At 37.2% G+C, this 20934-nt stretch overlaps 1 protein-coding gene across 1 annotated transcript; it reads left to right on the forward strand.

The window, feature by feature from the left end:
* Positions 1–2177: 2177 nt before the first annotated feature.
* On the forward strand, positions 2178–9453 carry LOC141549730 (uncharacterized). The gene is made up of 3 exons (XM_074279541.1): positions 2178–2249; positions 7488–7754; positions 8157–9453. Exons 1-3 carry the CDS (start codon positions 2178–2180, stop codon positions 8739–8741), a joined length of 924 nt encoding a protein of 307 aa, XP_074135642.1. The 3' UTR covers positions 8742–9453.
* Positions 9454–20934: the final 11481 nt, after the last annotated feature.

Consider the following 20934-nt stretch of genomic DNA (forward strand, 5'->3'; position numbering starts at 1 on the left):
CCTGTGATTGGACAACTCCTCCTAGATCCTCTATTTAAGATTTTAAGGTTTAATGTATACATATATTGTATTTAACTTATATTTTAACATAGTTAACATGTATTGGTCAATCTGCCATCTGGGGGAGAAGGTGAGGGGAAGGAGGGGAAAAGTTGGAACAAAAGGTTTTGCAATTGTCAATGCTGTAAAATTACCCATGCATATATCTGGTAAATAAAAAGCCATTAAAAAAAAAAAAGATTTTAGTTTAGAATCCCTATTTAAGGAGGTCATCAGGGCCAGGCAACTCTTCATTTCTCCCTGAGCTGAGATCTCCCTGACTCTGCTTTTCTGCTTCTTTTTATGTGCTGTCTTCCCCATTAAAAAATAAGTTCCTTGAGAGTACTTAAGATCTCAGCTTTTACTGGGACACTAATACATTGTTGGTGGAGTTGTGAAAGAATCCATCCATTCTGGAGAGCAATTTGGAACTATGCCCAAAAAGTTATCAAACTGTGCATACCCTTTGATCCAGCATTGCTGCTATTGGGCTTATATCCCAAGGAAATACTAAAGAGCGGAAAGGGACCTGTATGTGCCCAAATGTTTGTGGCAGCGCTTTTTGTAGTGGCTAGAAACTGGAAGATGAATGGATGTCCATCAATTGGAGAATGGTTGGGTAAATTATGGTATATGAATGTTATGGAATATTATTGCTCTATAAGAAATGACCAGCAGGAGGTATACAGAGAGGCTTGGAGAGACTTACATCAACTGATGCTGAGTGAAATGAATAGAACCAGAAGATCGTTGTACACTTCAGTGTTGTATGAAGATATATTCTGATGGAAGTGGAAATCTTCAACATGAAGATCCAACTCACTTCCAGTTGATCAATGATGGACAGAAATAACTACACCCAGAGAAAGAACACTGGGAAGTGAATGTAAATTGTTAGCACTACTGTCTATCTACCCAGGTTACTTATACCTTCAGAATCTAATACTTAATGTGCAATAAGAAAATGGTATTTACACACATATATTGTATCTAGGTTATATTGTAACATATGTAAAATGTATGGGATTGCCTGTCATCAAGGGGAGGGAGTAGAGGGAGGGAGGGGATAATTTGGAAAAATGAATACAAGGGATAATATTATTTTAAAAAATTACTCATGCATATATACTGTGAAAAAAATTATAAATAAAAAAATTGTGATTAAAGTCACAAAGAATTATGAAAATCATTAAAGGTTACAATGTCAAAAAAAAAAAAAGATCTCAACTTTTAGTATAGTGTCTAGCACATAGTAAATGTTTAATGAATGTTTATTAACTGACCAATTGACCTGCTTCAGTTATTGTGAGATATTTTGAAAGTAATGTATGTGAAAGTACTTATAAAGCATTATAAAAGATAGACTAAAGAATATATAAGAAAAATTAAAATTCCACATAGTATTCTTGGTGCAAAAATTGCTAATAATATTTCCTTTTAGAAATTACTTTTAAAAGAATGTACTTTCAAAAGAATGATAACACATGTCATTCAAAAACGTTAATAGCCACAAGAACTCAAAATAACTTTAAAGTAATTGTGACAATATTAAATTCTTATATAACCAAGAGTTTAAAACAAGGAGTTCATTCTAAGAGGAATTCTTTCAAAGTAATCTGGTCATCTTGACCATTTGGCATATCAAGAAAAAATAATTAAGTACAAAGAACACAATTTGGCTTACTATGCTAAAATAGTTTTCTAAACATAGTATGTAATCAGTAAATTTATACTGACTACATAAATTTAAAAAGGTATCAATAAGCTAATGTATACTTTTTATTATGTTTTATGCTTGAAAATGAGAATACATGAATTTTAAGAGCCTGAAATTTCTTTAATAGGGAAGCATAATAGTTTCACTTCAGCTAACTTAAAGTAATATAATTAGCTTCTGGCTGCTTTCTCCAAAAAAAGTAATATGCTAGAATTTTAAGTCTTTTTGATGTTTTGACTACCTTTAGATTTGTCTTGCTAACCTATGGATAACAGTCTTTAAAGACTTACATAAGACCCCAATGTAGTCAACTTGTGTATTAGGATCAAAATTTAGACCCAGGCAAGATTGTTAATTTCTCTCACAAAATTAATTCACTTGGAGAGATTCTCAGAAAAACAAATTACTTCTCCTCTTCACTATGTCGGTTAAATCTAGTTTCATTTCCTGTGGATGTCTCAAGTTTGGAAAAATTACCTCTTGTGTTGCTTTGGTAACCTCCATTAAGTTGTTTGGTCTAGAACATGTAGCTATTAATTATTAGTATACTGTGTTTTTCTCCATAAATTTCCTCACTAGGCTTTCATTTTTTAGTCATTTTGTGGGTCAGTATGCAAACATAGCTTCTTGGTCTCCAATAAATAGGGTACAGGAAGATTGGGACTAGACTTGTGATTTTAACCACTGACTTCCCAGTAAATGTTTATGTTTGTTTGTTTTTTTTAATTGAGGCAAACTAGAATTGGGATTCTTTAGTGGTGGTTGCAGCAGAAAATAAGAACAGCAAGCTGTGATATTTGACCCACTTGGTAAAGCAAATTTATTTGCACCATAGAGCAAAGGGGAAAACATTCTAAGAAGAATGCAAAAAAACTAAATTAAAAGCCTTTGTAAAAGCTTTGAAATGTTATATTTTTCTATTTACATTATTTTCTGTTTGACAAAAAATATTCTAAATGTTGATCCTAACTCTTTCTTTAATGTAATTTCCCCCTCCCCCAATCCTGAGGCAATTGGGGTTAAGAAAAAACCTTGTAACAAATATATAAATAGTCAAGCAAAATAACTTCTCTACTGACTATGTTTTTTAAAAAAAAAGTTAGTCTGTACCCTGACTCCATAACTTTTCTAACAGGGATCATGTGAGAGAAAAAGCTAAGACTGTAATTGAATAAAACTCTTGAAAAACAATTTCTCAGAAGAGTAAAGGATAAAAATCAAACAGATTCTACATTTTGCCATTTTTAGAAAATACTATTCTACTGCCTGCTTAAGTGGTCCAAAGAATGCTATCAAGCATGTTTCATCCCAAGTCCTCTGAAATTATGATTGGTTACTGTGTTGTTTAAAGTTCTTAAGTCTTTCCTTATTGTTTGTTTTTAAAATAATGTTGTTTATATTATTCTTTGGGTTTACTCACTTTGCTCTGCATCAGTTCATATTCATCTCTCCAGATTTTTCTGAAACCTTATGATACCTGTCCATCATCTTCATACACTATACTTCCTCCAGTCATTCCCCAGTTGATGGGAAATCCCCCATTTTCCAATTGTTGGCTATCACAAACAGCTTGATATAAATATTTTTGTATATATGATTCCTTGTGCTGTTTATTTTATCTTTTGGAATCCTTATGTAGTTCTTGTAGTAATATTGCTGGGACAAAGAATATGCACATTTTAATAACTTTTGGAGCATAGTTTTAAATTGCTTTTCTGAAGGCTTAACCAAGTTCACATATCTATCAATAGTGTAATAACTTTATGTAATCAAAATTGCTTGTTTTACTTTCTTTGATGCTCTCTATTTTTTGTTTTGCTATGAACTCTTCATCAAGCCATAGATCTGAAAGGTAATTTTTTCCTTATTCTATTTATTTGTTTATGATGTCACCCTTTATGTCTAAGTCATATGCCTATTTAAAGTTGATCTTAGTATATGTTGTGAGATAGTAGTCTCTCTACCTAGTTTCTTTTGGGTCTTGGGATTACCATCTTTCCAATATTTGTCCCAAAAATGATAAATAATATTGTTTGTGTTGTATAGTCCTCATCTTCTATAATTGTAATACAAGGATATCATGATTATGAGGGAAAAGGCTAAGTTCATGACTGTGAGGAAAAAGGCTGACTAATTGAACAGAACTGTTGATGAAAAAAATTTCTCTCTCAGAAGAGTAAAGGATAAAAATCAAACAGATGCTACATTCTTACATTTTTAGAAAATATTACTGTACTGCCTGCTTAAGAGATCCAAAGAATGCTGTCAAGTAACCAGTTAGAACTCTCAAACAAAGGTGAAAGACTGTCAGGAAAATATGTGAAGTTTTTCAGATTGATGTTATCATAAAGTAAAGTTTTTGAAAATTCTGGGCAGAATTAATTATCTCCTTTGATTGCATTTTTTTCTTCTTTCACCATGGTGATCTACATAAGGACTCTAAAATAAGACTGTTCTTTATACTTATGTAAGGGGGAGGGCGGGGAAGGACAGGAAAATTTGCTGCCCATCCTCCTGCCCCAGCTCAGTTAATATAAGCACAGATGAAGAGGTTTTAATATGGCAACAAAATGTTAACACCTAGTGATCTTTTTTAAAAAGTATGAACACTTTTTCTTTGGTGGAATTAAAGAGCATCTAGACATTTAAATGAACCCCCAAATATATTACCTCTTGTGAAATTCTTCCCAGTGCAGCACACACAGATTTAGGGGGAGGATGTGTCCCCAAAGAGAGTTATCTTCTGTGGCTATATGATACAGTTAAAAAGAGCACTAGACTTGAACTCAGGAAGGCCCCGAGTTCAAGTTTGACCTCACTAACTGTAAGACCTGGGCAAGTAATTTAACCTCTAGGTCTGCCTCAGTCTTCTCAACTATAAAAAGGGAATCATAGGGTTATCATTGTAAAGTGCTTAGCACAGTGCCAGGCACATAGCAAGAGCTATATAAATGCTATTATTCTTTTTACAAGGTATTAGTATGACAATACCAGAAGTAATACCCACTTTGTATTTTGGTCAGATAGTCAATCAAGTGCCTATTATGTCCCAGATACTATGCTAAGTCTTTGGAATACCAAAAAAAAAAACCCCAAAAGACCATCCCAGCCCCTATTAAAGAATTCCCAGTCTAACAGGGAAGAGAACAAGCAAAGAAATATGTACAAATAATTAATAGGATAAATAGGAAATAATTAAGAGAGGGAAAGCATAGAATTAAGCAGGATGGGAAAGACTTCCTGTAGAAGGTGGGAGAATGGATTGGAGTGAGGGAAGAGTTGAAGCAGGAAGACCTACCAGCAGATTATTGCAATAATCCAAGTACTTTGGTATGGATTTTCTTAAGAAACACTAAGGTAATGTGTTGATCCGTTTTTTTTCCAGTACATAATAATAAATATATATTTAACTACATGTGATGGATTGTTAACTTTTAATGAAAAACAATACATTAAACTATTTTGTTCAAAAAGGAGATCTTTAATAACAAAAGACATTTATATAAGATGTTAAGGTTTGCAAAGTGCTTTACATATATCTCCCTTGATAATGAATATGAAAAGTTCATTTGAAAATTAATCTAACTTCTTTCCACATACTTTTATAAGAACTAAGCATACAGGGTAAAAATTTGGAAGCATTTTTAGTTGCAAGACAATTCAAATTAAGGAAGTTATATGTACAACCCCAGATCCTATAGAGGTGCCATAAGGGCAAGCACTAGAAAGGCAGTTTATTGTATAGCTAGAGAGCTAAGCTTGGAGTAGAAGGTCTTAAATTCAAATCCTGTCCCTGACACTTATCTCTGTGTTCCCAGGTAAATCATTTAACTTCAAGAATATAGGTTGTTGTGAGGATGAAATGAAATAACATCTATAAAGTGCTTTTCAAATTTTAAAATATGATACAAAGGATAGCTATTATTAGCATCACATTGGCTAAGTGGCCCAGTGATATAGTGCTAGGACTGGAGTCAAGAAGACTGTTGCCTCATACAGATATCAGCTACATGATCCTGGACAAGTCACTTAATTTCCATTTGTCTCAGTTCAAATGGGATAACACTGGCAAAGTGCTGGGCCCAAGATAAGAACTACACTAATGGATATTCTTTTCCTTAGTTTCTAAACACAATTCTACCTTTTAACCTATAATCCTATGACTCAAGCAATTACTCAATCTGAAGAGCAACATATGAATGGGAATCTCTGGATTTTTGTTTGATTCCATCATCAGGTATAATATGTCTAGATTACAGTGGAACAATAGTACACAGTTTCCACCGTTCTAGTTGAAATGGTGCCACTGAGTGGTGTGATCCTTGGCCCTCACACTTCCCATCCTTACCCCTACCATGTGATATCTTTCTTTTATTATTTAAATAGTATTTTTTCAATTACATATAAAGAAAATTTTTCACATAGATTTTTTTTTTTAATTTTGAGATCCAAATTCTCTTCTTTCCCCTCTTCCTTCCTCCTTCCCTGAGATGGGAAGTAATATAATAGATTATACATGTGCAATCATGTAACTATATTTCCACATTAGTCACATTGTGAAAGAGGAAACAGAACAAAGACAAAAGGCCATTTAAAAAACAAAAGTGAAAACAATATGTTTTAAACTGCCTTCAGACGCCATCGTTCTTCTCTGGATAGGAATAGCATTTTCCATCATGAGTCTTTTGGAATTGTCCTAAATCATTGGGTTGCTAAGAAGAGCTAAATCAATCATAGCTGATCATCACACAGTGTTGCCGTTATTGCATACAATGTTATCCTAGATTTCATTAATCTCCGATTCATGTAAAACTTTCCAATAACCCTCTATTTGGTGTTCAAGCCTCAATATCTATTCCTATCCATCCTCCACGTAATTGCCAAGATGATTTTCTTCAAGTGCAATTCTGACCATGTCTCTCTCATACTTCAAAAGCTTCAATAGCTCCCAACTGACTCTAAGATTATTTCATGTTTTAAACATTTCTGGTTTTGTACACATATATGTAAATAATTTTAATAAGTTGATATACAAATGCTGGTGGGGTGCCTATAAAATATATTTATAAAGCAAAAAAAAAAAAAGTTTGTAGACCTCTGACCTAGAGCTAGGGTTTAAGAGATCTAAAAAGCTTGGGGTGTTGGAATCAAAGGACCTGAGTTCAAATGTCACCTTTAGTGGTTATGTGATGCAAAGGCAAGTCACGGATTCTCTAACATGAAGGGGCTGAACTCATTGCTTAATTCATTATAAATTCCTTCACTTCTCTGGGCCTGTTTCCTGAGAGAGCTAGACCATTTGACTTTTTTCTGAGGTTCTTTCAGTTCTAAATCTATGATCTAGATAATTTTTGGTGATCTTTCTTTTCAACGACTCTTATCAAGAACCCTCACCAGGAGGGTGGAATGAAGTTTCTAGTTGTGAAAACAGCCATTCACCCCCACCTCCATCATAGTTTTAAGCAACATGTGTTTACTGGTTCAGCACTCTCCCTTAAAACAAATTTGTATTTGTCAGTTCTTCGGAATGAATATGGGCGGTTTGCCCTCCTGGGTAGCTGAGTGGGGAACTTGCTCCCAATAGGGGTAGGGGCGGGAGAAGAACATTCGTCTCGTTTTGCCGGAGATGTACTTGGGCCTTCTGCGTGTGTGTGTAATTGTATGTGGGGGCGGGGGGGGGGGGAGGGAATGAAATAGCATCAGAGTGGCGGAGTTTTCCGCTCCACGGTAGAACTGTAGGACCCGGCCTCTGGGGCCACCCACGCCGCAGTTCCCCCCAAACCCTCCGGGAGCCTCGAGGGGCCTCGCACTCCCGCCCTCCAGCTCTCTAACGTCCTCAGATGATCCCGGCCACTGGAGGCTGCGCGCCTGGCGGGGGTGCAGGAGCCGTGGTTACTGCTGGCCTTGGGACGCCGAGGAAAGAAGGGAGACATGGGAGGCGGCTCCCCAGAACGTCGGGCCGCCCTCTGAAGACTCCGTCTCCTCGGACCGCTTGCAGGTACACGGATCTCACATACACTCACGCCCGAGTCCCGGACTGACTCAGAGCCGCTAGGTGAAGTCCAGGGTCGGGCTTCGAGGAGCCTCGAGACGTACTTCCTAGGGGCAGGAACAGGAGGGAGTAGTGGGGGGCGGGGGAGAAAGCGGCTCGTTAACTTTACTCGGCCCTCGTGCGGTCCTCTCGGCCCTGGCAGGGAGGCAGCTCCGGGGTGCGGCCCATGCTGGGAGGAGGGGGGCGTGCGGCGGGACTGTGGCTACAGTGACACCCAACACCCACTTTTCCCCTGTCTCTCTCCCCTCCCACGCGCTGCTGCGGTCGGGGTCTGCCTGTCTGTTTCCTTCCAGCAGTGGGTCCGCCCGTCTGTCTGTCTGACTGCCCGCTTGTCTGTGTGTCTCTCAGTCAGTCCTACGGTCCGTCGGTCTGCCTGCCTCTCTGTCCGTCGTCCAGCCGCCGGCCGCTCGCTCTCCGACAGCGCCTCGCGGTCTGGGCAGGCGGAGCCGCGGCCGGGAGGAACACGTCAGGAAGGAAACCGTGAAGCCGGCGGCTGCTGCCAGGAAAGAGGAAGACAAAGTTCTCCGCTTCCACGCTGCGGGCCGCACGGCCGGGCGGGAGCCCACAGACGCACGGCTGAGGCCGGGTAGGTACTTCCTTCCCCGGCTTTCCCCGACCTCTCGCCGTGAGCCCCCGAGGTCCTGCAGCGGCACTGCTCGGAGCGCCCCGTACGCGGCCCCCCGCGACCTCGGAGCGGGGAAAAGCCGAGCGCGGGTAAAGCTGGCTGCGGCCTCGGGGGCTGCTGCCGCCCCTTTCGCTCCTGTGCTGCCCTCCCCTCGGCCCTTTCCTGGGTTGAGTGGTTGGTTATCATCCTCAGCTCCCCACCCCCTCCTCTCCATTTGGCCAGTCCCCGAGGCCGTAATAAGTAATGATCCTCCAAGAGCCAATGGCAGTTTATTTTCCATAGGAAGAACTTTAGGGAAGCCCACCTAAATTGGTGGATTTTGCTCCCAAAATTCCGATTCAACCCATTTAGGGATTCCTGGAATCCTGGCTGGCTGAGATTGTTACTGTAGGTTGGAATTCTGGAACTACAAAACCACTGGGAGTGGAGAGCTGGGAAAGGGTGTGGGAACAGAGCGAGGCAGGGAATCTCCGGAGAAAGGGCTCAGCTGGACACCTGGCCAGAGAACCGGCCATGAGGGCCAGCGAGGAGACTGCGGCAGTTCTGTTCGGACGTGAAGTTTGGGAGGGCTTCAGCAGTGACCGCACAACTCTTCCTGACTAACTTTGGATGTACGCTTGTTTTATTTTTATCAGAGACGGGTGTGCGCTTTAGGAGTGCTCCATAGGCACTGTTTCTGCCCATTTTGGCAGTGGTGATCCAAAGAAGAATGAACCAGAAGGGTTGTCACTTGGATCATACTTCCTGAAAGGGCTTTGTACTTTTCCGGGTTTTTTTGGTTAGCTTTGCTAGACTAGAAATATAATTTCACCCTGTAGAGGAATCTGTAATATGCGAATGAAATTAAATTGCTATAATTATCAATAGTTTGTGACTGAAGGGTGATTCATATATATTTATACACACTGTATATAAATGTATGTATGTTTTGTAAAAATGTATGCGTAAATGTGTGTGTGTAAATATATACATAGAGACATGTAAAGCAGATTAAATTTATTCGGCTTCTATTCAACCCTTTCTATGTATTTTCAGTCCTGGTTTAAATTCACTTCGACAAGTCTGACCAATGCTTTCAGTTATTTTAATGCAACAATTCACAAAGAAGTTCCATTCTGTCATCCTTCTTTATCAGAAACTTCATCACCATAAGGAGCAATCAATCAATAGTCATTTATTAAACACTTTCTATGTGTCAAGCATTTGAAAAACGCTGGGGACACTAATACAAGAGGGAGATGCTTCCATCCCTCAAAGAGTTTATATTTTAAAATAATGTTGCAGGTATAGGAACAACTATTAGGATGTGCATGTTTCAGAATGTGAATTTCCTCCAGATTGTTGACTTAAACTGGAGGGAAGGACTGACAGATCTAACCCAATCAAGTAATCAACAAGCATTTTTTAATTAGCCATGCTATGCTAGGCACTGTGCTAGGAATACAACTATAAAGAGTGAAACAATCCCTATTGGCTAGGAATTTACATCCTAATGCAGAAGACAATGTGCATATAAGTATATATAGAATATTCCATATAAAATATTCAAATCTATTGTAATTTGGGAGGGAGAAAATTGAGAACACTCAGTTGAAATCAGAAAAAAGCTTCTTATAAAAGTTGGTATTTGAGTTGATTCCTGAAGAAGACAATTCAGGAATGAGAGGAAAAGTATTCCTGTGGGGATAGCAAGTACAAAGGCATAGAGATGGGAGACATAGTCCCATAAATGAGGAACACAAGCTAGTTTGGTTGGCTCAAAGAATACAGGAAAGAAAACAATGTATTGAGACTGAAAAGATAGTAAGGCTAGGTTACGAAGGACTTTGAAAGTTAAGCAGGTGTTTTGTATTTTTTGTCTTAGAAACAATAGGGAACTACTGAAATGATCAGATTTTTAAAAAACACTTTGGTACGAGTACAAAGGATGGATTGCAATGAGGAGAAACGTGAGACAAGAAGTTTTTTGTGTGTGTTGCAATAACTTAGGGGAGTGGTGATAGGAGCTTGAACTAAGGTAGAAAAGCTGTGGGTAGAGAAAGGTTAATTTGATGTTGAGAAGACAAAAATAGCTAAAATTTGTCAATTGTTGGATTGTGGGATTGTGAGGGGACAAGGATAATCCCACATTTGTGAACTAGGGGGCTTGATTAAATTATTATTTAATTAATATTATATAATAAAATATTATTAAATATCAATATTACAAACAATATTAAATCATATGGACAATTAACCTGTATCAATAATTAAATATATTAATAATTAAACTATTGATAATTCATCTAGTATTTATTAAGCATCTATTATGTGCCAAACATTGTTAGATATGGGGGATATAAGTACAAAGAATGCAATGATCTCTACTCATAATGAGCTATTTCAATACCAAGTGAAAAGAAGGCCTTTAAACTCTCTCTTTCATGAGTCTCCTTTCAGCTGTGAATTGACTCAGGCAGCACTCCCTGCCCCTTTCCCAAGTGATCACGTCTTTGTCTGGGAATGCAGACTTGGTGGTGACCCTATATCATCTACCTGACCTGCTATCTATAAGCACCCGTTGACCTAATGCTGAAAACAGTCATTCTTTAAGTATTTATTAAGCACCTACTAAGTGTAGGGGATACAAAGAAAGATAATAGATAGCCTCTAACTGACCTCAACTGTTAACTAGGTTGATTTTGTCAAAAGAAGCTTCATACTCAGATTATTAGTTGAAAGTTTACTATATAGAGTTGAGGGAAAGACTGAAATAAAAATATGTAAATAGGGCACATATTTGTATATATGTAATCTGTAGGTAAGTCACTCCTACTGCTTCTGTTTTAATTTCAAGTTGTCTGTTAATTTTTTTTATTATTCTTTTTGGGTTTGGGTTTTTTTGGTTTGTTTGTTTTTGCTGAGGCAATTGGGGGTTAAGTGAGTTGCCCAGGTCACACAGCTGGGAAGTGTTAAGTGTCTGAGAATATGCAGCTTAGGCCTTAGTCCAATTTGTAGAGAAATGAAATATTAAGTTGTTCTATGTCGTACTCTGCCATGGCTTACAAACTATAGATTTTGAGAAGAGATAGTCTCCTGTAATGTTATTGGTAAGGGGATCTTTTCTTCTCCCTTCCTCACATGATTAGAAGCTATCCATAGTATTCAAGAAGAACCATCCTTCTTCTTTCCCTTCCTCCAGTGCAACCTTCTCCAAATTTCTTTGAAAAGCCAGAACAACAAAGGGAAACATTCAATACTGAGCAAATCCCAGTATCAAAAATATTATGACCAAAATCATTGTAGATTTAACAAGCTTAATTGTAAGAGCAGTGTTTTCAAATAATAACTGGACTTTGGAGTTTTCTGTGATAGGATATGATCTGAAAAGTACTGGTAAGGACTTTTAAAGATCTTTTTCTACCCAAATGTTTTGGTTTGAAACACTTGCTATATTCACAGTTTGCCTATCTCTCTGCCTTCTGTGAGTTTCTCATCAATTAACCTTTAAAAACTACAGTCCAATGCTGATATTCTGTATGAGTGACTTTATCCAAGCACTTATATTTACTGATCAGGTTCATACAAGCATAATTACCACAAGTGCTTTTAATTAAAAAAAAAAAGTGATTACCATGTGTTTATAAGGTGTCAGTCATTCTTTCTAGTACAGGGGATAGTTTTACACAAAGAAAACAATAACCTAAATACTTCCAGTGTGCCCTCTGATCCTTAAATGTATGTTCGTTGGACAGGCAACCTGTGATTAGAGAGAAAAAATAACTCTTAGGATGGCGGTTGTGGAGAAAGGGAGAAGAGGGAGAATCAAAGTTGGGGATGCATTTCCCATGAGATATATTATATGGCATAATAGTGTTAATGAAGCCTGAACATGAATCATCTCCTTGTCAAAGTTCTACTTTGAGGGGGTGGAATAAAATGCTTTTGAAACTTGCTTTGTTTCGAGAAACATTTTACCTTTGTTCCATCCAATCTTAAAAAAAATTAATGAATCTTGCTGTTGAAACTGCTGATTCATGAAATATAAGTTATATAACATTGTTCTTGCCAGAAAATTATACCCCCCTCTACACATAGACTCCCTCCCCCATCATGTTAATTTCTCCTTGACTTTCCCCAACCAGACCACTCTTTTTTATTGAGGACTATTCTTCTACTTTTGATTCTTAAGTAAGGATAAAGTCAAATACCAAGGATAGGCAATGATGCATCTTTCACTATAACCCCCCCCACAAATAACAAATACTTGTCTAACTTTATTAAATTTAATTTTTGAGGGAAATCTGGATGTCAAGTGTCAAAGCCTTTATCTGATGTGTTGAATGCAAAAATACTTCCTTTTCTACTCACAGGAATGAACTCAAATGAAAAAATAATTTTTAGGGGAAGATAAAATATATCTAGGATGCTGCCATGGTATAATATTGGGTAGAATTTCTCTCTGCTTTGCAAATAGGGTATTGTTGTAAAAAGCTATTTCTTTAATCCATGTTGGAAAGTACATTGCTTATACACAATTAAAAAATGGGAAAAGGCTAAATCTACTAATATAGAGTATTGCAAACAAAGTATCTCCTCTTTCATTATTAATTTGACGTTTGTAAGAAAATACATATGAGTCTTTGAGAAATCCATGTCAGAAAAATCTACATTCAAACCTGGATTGGTAGAAGGAACTCTGGATTTTTGTTAGGTTGGATTATAGTTCTCTGACTAATGCTTTCTCTTTGACTGTGGACAAATAACTTAACTTCTTTGAACTTCAGTTTCCTCATGTAAAGATGTATCAGAGCAACCAGTCCATTCGCAACTACCAAAGCAAAGCAGCCTACTCTTTCATTATTAATTTGATGTTTGTAAGAAAATACATATGAGTCTTTGAGAAATCCATGTCAGAAAAATCTACATTCAAACCTGGATTGGTAGAAGGAACTCTGGATTTTTGTTAGGTTGGATTATAGTTCTCTGACTAATGCTTTCTCTTTGTGGACAAATAACTTAACTTCTTTGAACTTCAGTTTCCTCATGTAAAGATGTATCAGAGCAACCAGTCCATTCGCAACTACCAAAGCAAAGCAGCCTACTTGATCCAGCTTGGTAGCAGTTGCCCAGGGGAAGAGTAGTTTGCCTGGTACAACCCAATGAAGCCTCCAGCAGCTGAGTAGTGGTCCAGTCTATCTCTCAAGCAGTCAAACCTAATGACTGAGAAGCTCAGTCTAGTGAAGAAGCAGCCAGGCCCTGGCTTCAATGGGGAGCCACTACAGGAGCTAAGAAATCTTCTTGACCCTTGTTGTGTGATGTTCAACTGTCAGCCATCACTTAGCATTTCTCAAATAATACAGTGATTCAAAATTACTCTGAAGGACTTATGATGAAAAATGTTATCTATACTCAGAGAAAGAACTGATTGAAGCATACTTTTTTTTAACTTTTTTTTTTGAGGGTTTTTTTGGGGGGGAGGGAGGAGAGGCATCAGTATTTTCTTCTGCAACATAACTTTTATGAAAATGTTTTCTACAACTTCATATATGCTTTCTCAGTGGGGGGCTTTGAGGTGGAGAGGGAGGAAGAAAGAGAATCTGCAACTCAAAAGTTTTAAAAACAAATGTTAAAATTATTTTACATCTAACTGGGGGGGAAAAAATTAAATAAATAATTATCACATAAAAAAGGAAATCTACTTGACCCAGATTAGCATCTGATTAATGAGACACCATGCCCTACAAGGAACAAGCCCAACTGAGCAGCTTCTCCATTGGAGATGCAGTGCCCTTTGAGGAGAGGGGGAAGCTGAACAAAGGATGAACCTGTTTATAACCAATATCATACCCCACAGTGAATTTCTTGAGGACCGTCTGAAAGAAGAAATGACATTAAAGCCCTGCATTTCAGGAATTGTGAATTGCCTTGGTCATATTTATTTCCCATATATGTGGGAAACCATTGTGCTTTAAGTTTGTGCCCATATTCTATCCATTACTCTAGTACTTCATGGACTTTGTTCATTTGTGGGAAAGTGGGCTGTTCTTGCTGTTACACTTGAGTAAATGCCTTTGCTAGAGAACTGAATCTACTGAATTATTGTTAAGTGAAAGTGTGCTAATAGGGGCTCCTGAGTTAGTGTTATAAGGATAAAAATTCACAAGGTTTTCCTTATACCTCTGAAAATAGTAGTAGCTTCTCTTCTAGGGACCCAGTGTCAATGCAAGTTGGAGGAGAGAACCCAGAAGGACTTGTAAGTCAGTGCCAAAAATAAGTTCCTTATGATCAAATGAGTTAACATATGTATTTTCCAAATCTCAAAGTACATTATAAATGCTGGCCCCAAATAATCGAATAAGAAGAAATAGCTAGAAATTGCAAAGGCAGATTTTGGCTCTATATAAAGAAAAAACTTTATAGTAAGTGAAACTGTCCCAAAGAGCAATAGGGTGTTTTGGAAAGGAAAGAACTCCCCCTTCCTTGGGAATAAGAGGAGACTAGTTGATTTTTTATTTGGGATGCTGTAGAGAAGTTTCCCTATTTCAAACAAGTTGAACTAAAAAGTGTTTTGAAAATAAAAAAATAAAATAAAATGACTTGTTCCAAGTCACTGAGCTAGTTAGAGAGCCAAGATCATCGACCTAGTTCTCCTAAGGTTTCACATTGTACTCAAATAATTGAATTTTCACAACATGCAAGTGAATTGGATTTAAATGAGGGAGGGCTGTGCAAGCTCACCTGTCTTACTTTCCCCTCTACAGCCTTCTGGGTTCAGTGGGAAGATCTAGCTCTGTTCTTTAGAGCAGTGGTCTTAGACCTTTGTGTGAGTTGAAGACTTACAGGGGTGGAGATTTATGATGGCATATTTGAAAATCTGTATTGACTCCATGAATAACATGCTTCACTCTGTTATTGTTTTTCAAATGTATGCAGGTGCTGTTGTGATAAATAAAATACAAATTCTTTTAAATATTAAAGAATTCACAGAAGCTCTTTGTCACCATGTATTTTTTTCAGTTCCTATAAGCTTAGTAGTACAATTGCCATGGTATGGAAGGTTTTGATATTAAGGAATCTTTATATGTAACCAAAGACTAAGCGCATTGTATTAATGAGATCGTTTTCAGGGTTCCATTTTCTTGATCAATTAGTTTTCTCTATGACCATAGAGTGTGCCGTAATTTCCTAATAAACAGTTTAGTAAATGTGTGTCATAAAAAATGGTCATAAAGAGAATTGGATGATACAGAGTAGATGGACACTCCCTCCCTAAAAAAAAAAAAAACCAAAACCCTATCACTATTACTAAAAGAAACTGTCCCTTTAAAATGTTTTACTAATAGTAGGTCAATGAATATTTAGAAAATAATAATAATGAGTTTTATATACATTTGCAAAGTTCTTTACATGTATTATCTCATGTGAATCTTGCAACAATCTTGTGAGGTAAGTAACTAGAGAACTCCTGGCATAATTTGGCTTCCTTTCCTTCTGGGACATCCCCCAGGGAAAAAACCCTTTAGAAACTTCGGAAGAAACAACCTCCACACCCTCGTTTTATAGACGAGAAAGCTGAGAGTCAGCAAGATTCAGTGTTTTTCAATGGTCAGTTCTCCGACTCCACAGCCAATACTTTCCCCCACTGTTCCACACTGACTTTCTTCTCTCCGAGAAAGACTTGTGTATATCTGCCATGTCATTGCCCCATGCCAACTCCCTCAACCCAAACTTTTTTCCTCTTTCACAACTTAGGACTTAGTCAATTCCGTCTCAGGCAATTAATTTCTCTGACATATTCCTAAATCCTCTATTACTCCCTTCCTCTTCTTAATCTTGCCTTGTTTACTCAGGGATTGCTCTCTTCCTTTCCCCTTACACCCTGTCTTTTTAAATTTTTATTAATATTTCCATTTGTACACGCACACACACACAATTTCTATTCACAGTTGATCAGCATATTAATCATAGACTGGTATCAAAAAAAAAGATTTAAGTTTTGAACAATCTCAGTCAGAAAACACAACTAAAGTGCCTATTATGTGCTATATGCTAGAACATATATTATGTGCTAGATAAAAAAGGATTTGGGAGATACATGGGATACATGTATACACATGAAGGGATATGCAAAAGAGATACCTGTATACACATAAAGGGATATGCAAAAGAAGTACAAAGTAGTTTGGGTAGGGAAGCACTAGCACCTGCTGGAGAAGGAAAGCAAGAAAGATGTCGCATAATAGAATGGGGTACTTAAACAAGATCTGGACAGAAACTAGGGACTCTAGAAAGTGGAAGGCAACAAGGAATGCATTCTAAGACTATGCAAAGGCTGGTATGAAGGTTATATATGAAAAATAAATAGTAGGAAGGGCAGTCTGTCTAAATAATGTCCATGAAACACAGTAATGAATAAGACTGGAAAGGTGGATGGGCTAGCTTGTGAAAAGCTTTAAATGCCAATTAAAGAGGGGCAGCTAGGTGGCATAGTGGATGGAGCACAGGCCCTTGAGTCAGGACCTAAATTCAAATCCAGCCTCAGATTCTTAATAGCTGTGTGATTCTGGCAAATCACTTAACCCCACTTGCCCCCCAAATAAAGGAGTTTGTATTTGATCCTAGAGGTAAGTGTTCTCACTTGTGATTTAGGAAAACAATTGGCAGTTTTATGGAGGAAGGATTAGGGCAGGGAGAGACTTGAGGCAGGCAGATCAGTTAGGAGGCTGTTGTAATAGTCTAGTCAAGAAATGCTGAGATCCTGATTAGTCTGATGACCTTGTGAACAGGCAGAAGAGCATGAATGAGAGAGATATTGTGGAGGTAGAAACAATAGGCTTAGAAATGTGGAGTAAATGAGAGTAAAAAATTGAGGATGATTCCAAGTTTATAAATCTGACTAAAAGGGGATGCCAGTACCATCAACTGGAAGTGGGTTTAGAAGGGAAAGATAACATATTCTTGAGTTGGGTTTTTGTTTTTTGTTTGTTTGTTTTTTGATTCATTCCCACTAGTTGTCATCCCCTATCTCTTCTGGCATTGCTGCCATGATGGTGGTGGCCCTCATCACTGTATGGATGTGATTTATATTTTATACATAATAATGTGAATTATTGCAATAGGCTGCTGATGAGTCTGCTTCAGCTCTCCCTGCTCCAACTCATCCTCACTAAAGCTGTCAAACTGAACTTCCTAAAATGAAAGTTTGACCCTATCACACCCCTTTTTAGTAAACTACAATGGTCCTCATCACCTCCAAGATCAAATAGGAAATCTTTTGGCTTTCAATACCCTTCGGAGTCTATCTTCCCAATTTTCTTATACCTTACTCTCTCAAGTGTTCAATGATTCAGTGATCCTTGCTGTTCCTTAAACATGACACTCCACCTTCTGGATGAGCATTTTCCCAGGGCTTGGAATTCTCTTCCTCCTCATCTCTCTCTCCTAGTTTCTCTGTCTTCCCTTAAGTCTCAGCTAAAGTCCCATTTTCTACAGGAAGCCTTTTCCTGTCTCCCTCAATTGTAATACCTTACTTCTGAGATTACCAGCAGTTTATCCTGTATGTATCTTGTTTGTACATCGTGGCTGGCATATTGTCTCCCTTTTTTTTTTTTTTTAATTTTTCTTGGTATCTCCAATGCCTAGTGTATATGTTTGAAGCATAATAGATATTTCTTATTGTTGCTCATCCTTCATTTTTGAAAAGGACCAATAACATCGTATTGAGTGATGACTTGCTCATGAATTGGATTCAATTTGGAGGCAAAATGGTCACCCTCGCTTTCTCATTCAGAGTCCTCAAAGTCTAGTGGTAAAACAAAAGTCAAACCCCAAATGCAGTGGATGATCCTGGCACTTTTGGCACCTGATCATGTACTACTAAGTATCCTCCCTTTCCCAGAGCACCTGCTTCAGCCACTTTCACGGCCATTGGAACGAATTATTATTATCTGTCCATCCTATCAGGGAAAATCTTCATATGGAAGAGGTAGATATCCCTGTAACTAACCAATGGGTATGAGGCTTGTGGGTTACCCTCCACCTGGGTTTAGCCCATCTGCCAACATGGTTTTACTAGAGTGTGGCCACTGGGCATGCTACAGCTTTTTGGAGTCAAAGGTAAAAGTTGGAGGGCAGGTGGACATAAAAGGTAGATGGGTAGCCTTTCTCAGCAAGCCCTCACACCAGATGTGCTAGTCTTCCCTGAACTGACTTACTTCTGTTTTAGATATAAAACTCTGGAGATTCTGAAGACTATTTCCAATGTTTTCAAGAGCTTTTTGAGATTCCTATAGTGATTTTCAGTATCTGATATCCAGTAGGCTGTTTGAGGTTCAGAATGGAGATGTATTGATATGTTGATTTAGTGAGAGAGAAAAGAGAAAGTATCCAGGACAGAGCCTCCATTAATTAAAAGAATTGACATGGATGACAATTCAACAAATAAGTCTAAGATGGACTAGTATGATAAGAAACAACAATGTTTCCAAAATCTAGAGAGGAAAGATTGTCCAAGAGACTCAAGTAATCAACAGCCTTAAATGCTGCAGAGAGAGGTCCAGAAGAATCAGGAATGAGAAAAGGCTCTTAGATTTGACAAATAAAAAGATCATTAGACCTTTGAGAGGGGAATTTCGGTTGAATGATGTTGAAAGCCAGATTGCAAAGGGTTAAGAAGTGAGAGGAAAGCAAGTGAAGGCACTAAGAGTCTACAGGTTTTTTAGGCATTTAGCTGAAAAAAATAGAAGAAATAATATGATATCTGGAAATTATAATAGTCATCCTTAGAGTTTGTTTTTTTATAGCTTTGGGCACATTTTTAAGCATCAGGGAACAAGTACACAGGGCTCTTAGTGAATAGAGTATTCGGCCTAGATTCAGAAGATTGATCTTTCCAGGTTCAAATCCAGTTTCAGACATTTTCTAGCTGTGTGATCCTGCTCTCAAGTTATTTAATTCTGTTTGCCTCCATTTCCTCATCTGGAAAATGAGTTGGAGAAGGAAATGGCAAATCACTCCAGTATCTTTGCCACGAAAATAGGTCATGGAGATTTAAATGCAACTGAAAAACTACTTCACAACAACAAAAATAACTACATTGAGAGAGAGATTAAAAATTATCAAAAGAGATGATAGTGGGATCAATCTGTTGGAGAAGATCATAAAGGAATGGGATTGCTCTGTTACTACCAGGGTTACTGACAAAAACCTGAAAACAATACATACCACCAAAGCATATACTGTGGTAGACATAGTATAAATCTAATACCAGCATCCTCTAAAGTTTTTGAAAATATTTGGAAATATTCTATAGAATCTCCAATGATTTTTTTTTAATTCAGGAAGTAGCTTTTTAAAAAATTTATGTTTTCTGTTTCTTATATTGTCATAGTTATCCCTAACAGCCTTTTCCCTGCCCCTCCCAGAGAACCATCTTATATATCAAATAGTATTATTTTAAAGAGGAAAAAAAAATCATCACAAGTGATTCACATATTGGAAAAAATCTCAAAATATGCACAATGTATAGTACTTGTGGATTTGGATCTATTTTTTCATATTTATTAATTCAAGTTTAGTTCATTCAAGATAGTTTATCTGTATAATTTTGTTACATTTGCTTTTAATCTTTGATGTATGGTTCTTTTTATTTTTGTTGCGGCAAAAATATTATTTTCTTGGTTCTGCTTACTTTAATTTGGATAAATTCATATAAATCTTTCCATATTTTTCTTATGTCACAGGAGTATTTCATTATGTTCTACAATTTGTTTGTCTGTTCTCCAATGGATTGGCCTCTACTTTGTTTCTAATTCTTTGCTCTCACAAACAGTGATATTTTGGTGTATATAGAAATTATTTCTTATCAATAACTTGAGAAATAAACCAATCAATAGAGTTTGTAATTCAAAGAGGCTTAATCACTTTATTTGCATAATTCCAAATTGTTTTCCAAAACAGTTGTACCATTTCACAATTCTATCAACATCATATTTGTGTACTTATCATTTCAGTATTGCCACTGAGTATTGCCATTTTTTTTTTAATCATCTTTGCCAATTTGCAGAGTGAGGTGAAACCTCAAGATTGTTTTGCAGTTCTCTTATTAGAAATTTGAATCATACTTTCATATGGTTGTGAATACTTTTTAATTCTAAATTTGAAAGCTATTTGTGCATATCCTTTGAATGTTTATCTATTAGGCAATGACTACTAATCATATGTATTTATTAATTATTTATATGTATATTTGTATATCAAACTATTATCAGAGAAATTTGATGCAAAGATTAGTCTAAGCCTAATTTCTGCCAATCTTCTTTCTATCAGATGGAGAGTTTTTTCCTAAATGATTTTCTATCTTCTACTTTATCTAACACTAGATTCTTTTTTATTCAGGTTGTTCCATTGATTTACCTTTCTATTTTAAAAATTAATTCCAGATAGTTTTGCTGATTTCTGCTTCATAAAATTGTTTAAGATCTAAAAGATCTATTCCCCCTTAATCTCCATTTCTTTTCA

This window comes from Sminthopsis crassicaudata, chromosome 1, assembly GCF_048593235.1.
Source record: "Sminthopsis crassicaudata isolate SCR6 chromosome 1, ASM4859323v1, whole genome shotgun sequence".
Taxonomy (NCBI): domain Eukaryota; kingdom Metazoa; phylum Chordata; class Mammalia; order Dasyuromorphia; family Dasyuridae; genus Sminthopsis; species Sminthopsis crassicaudata.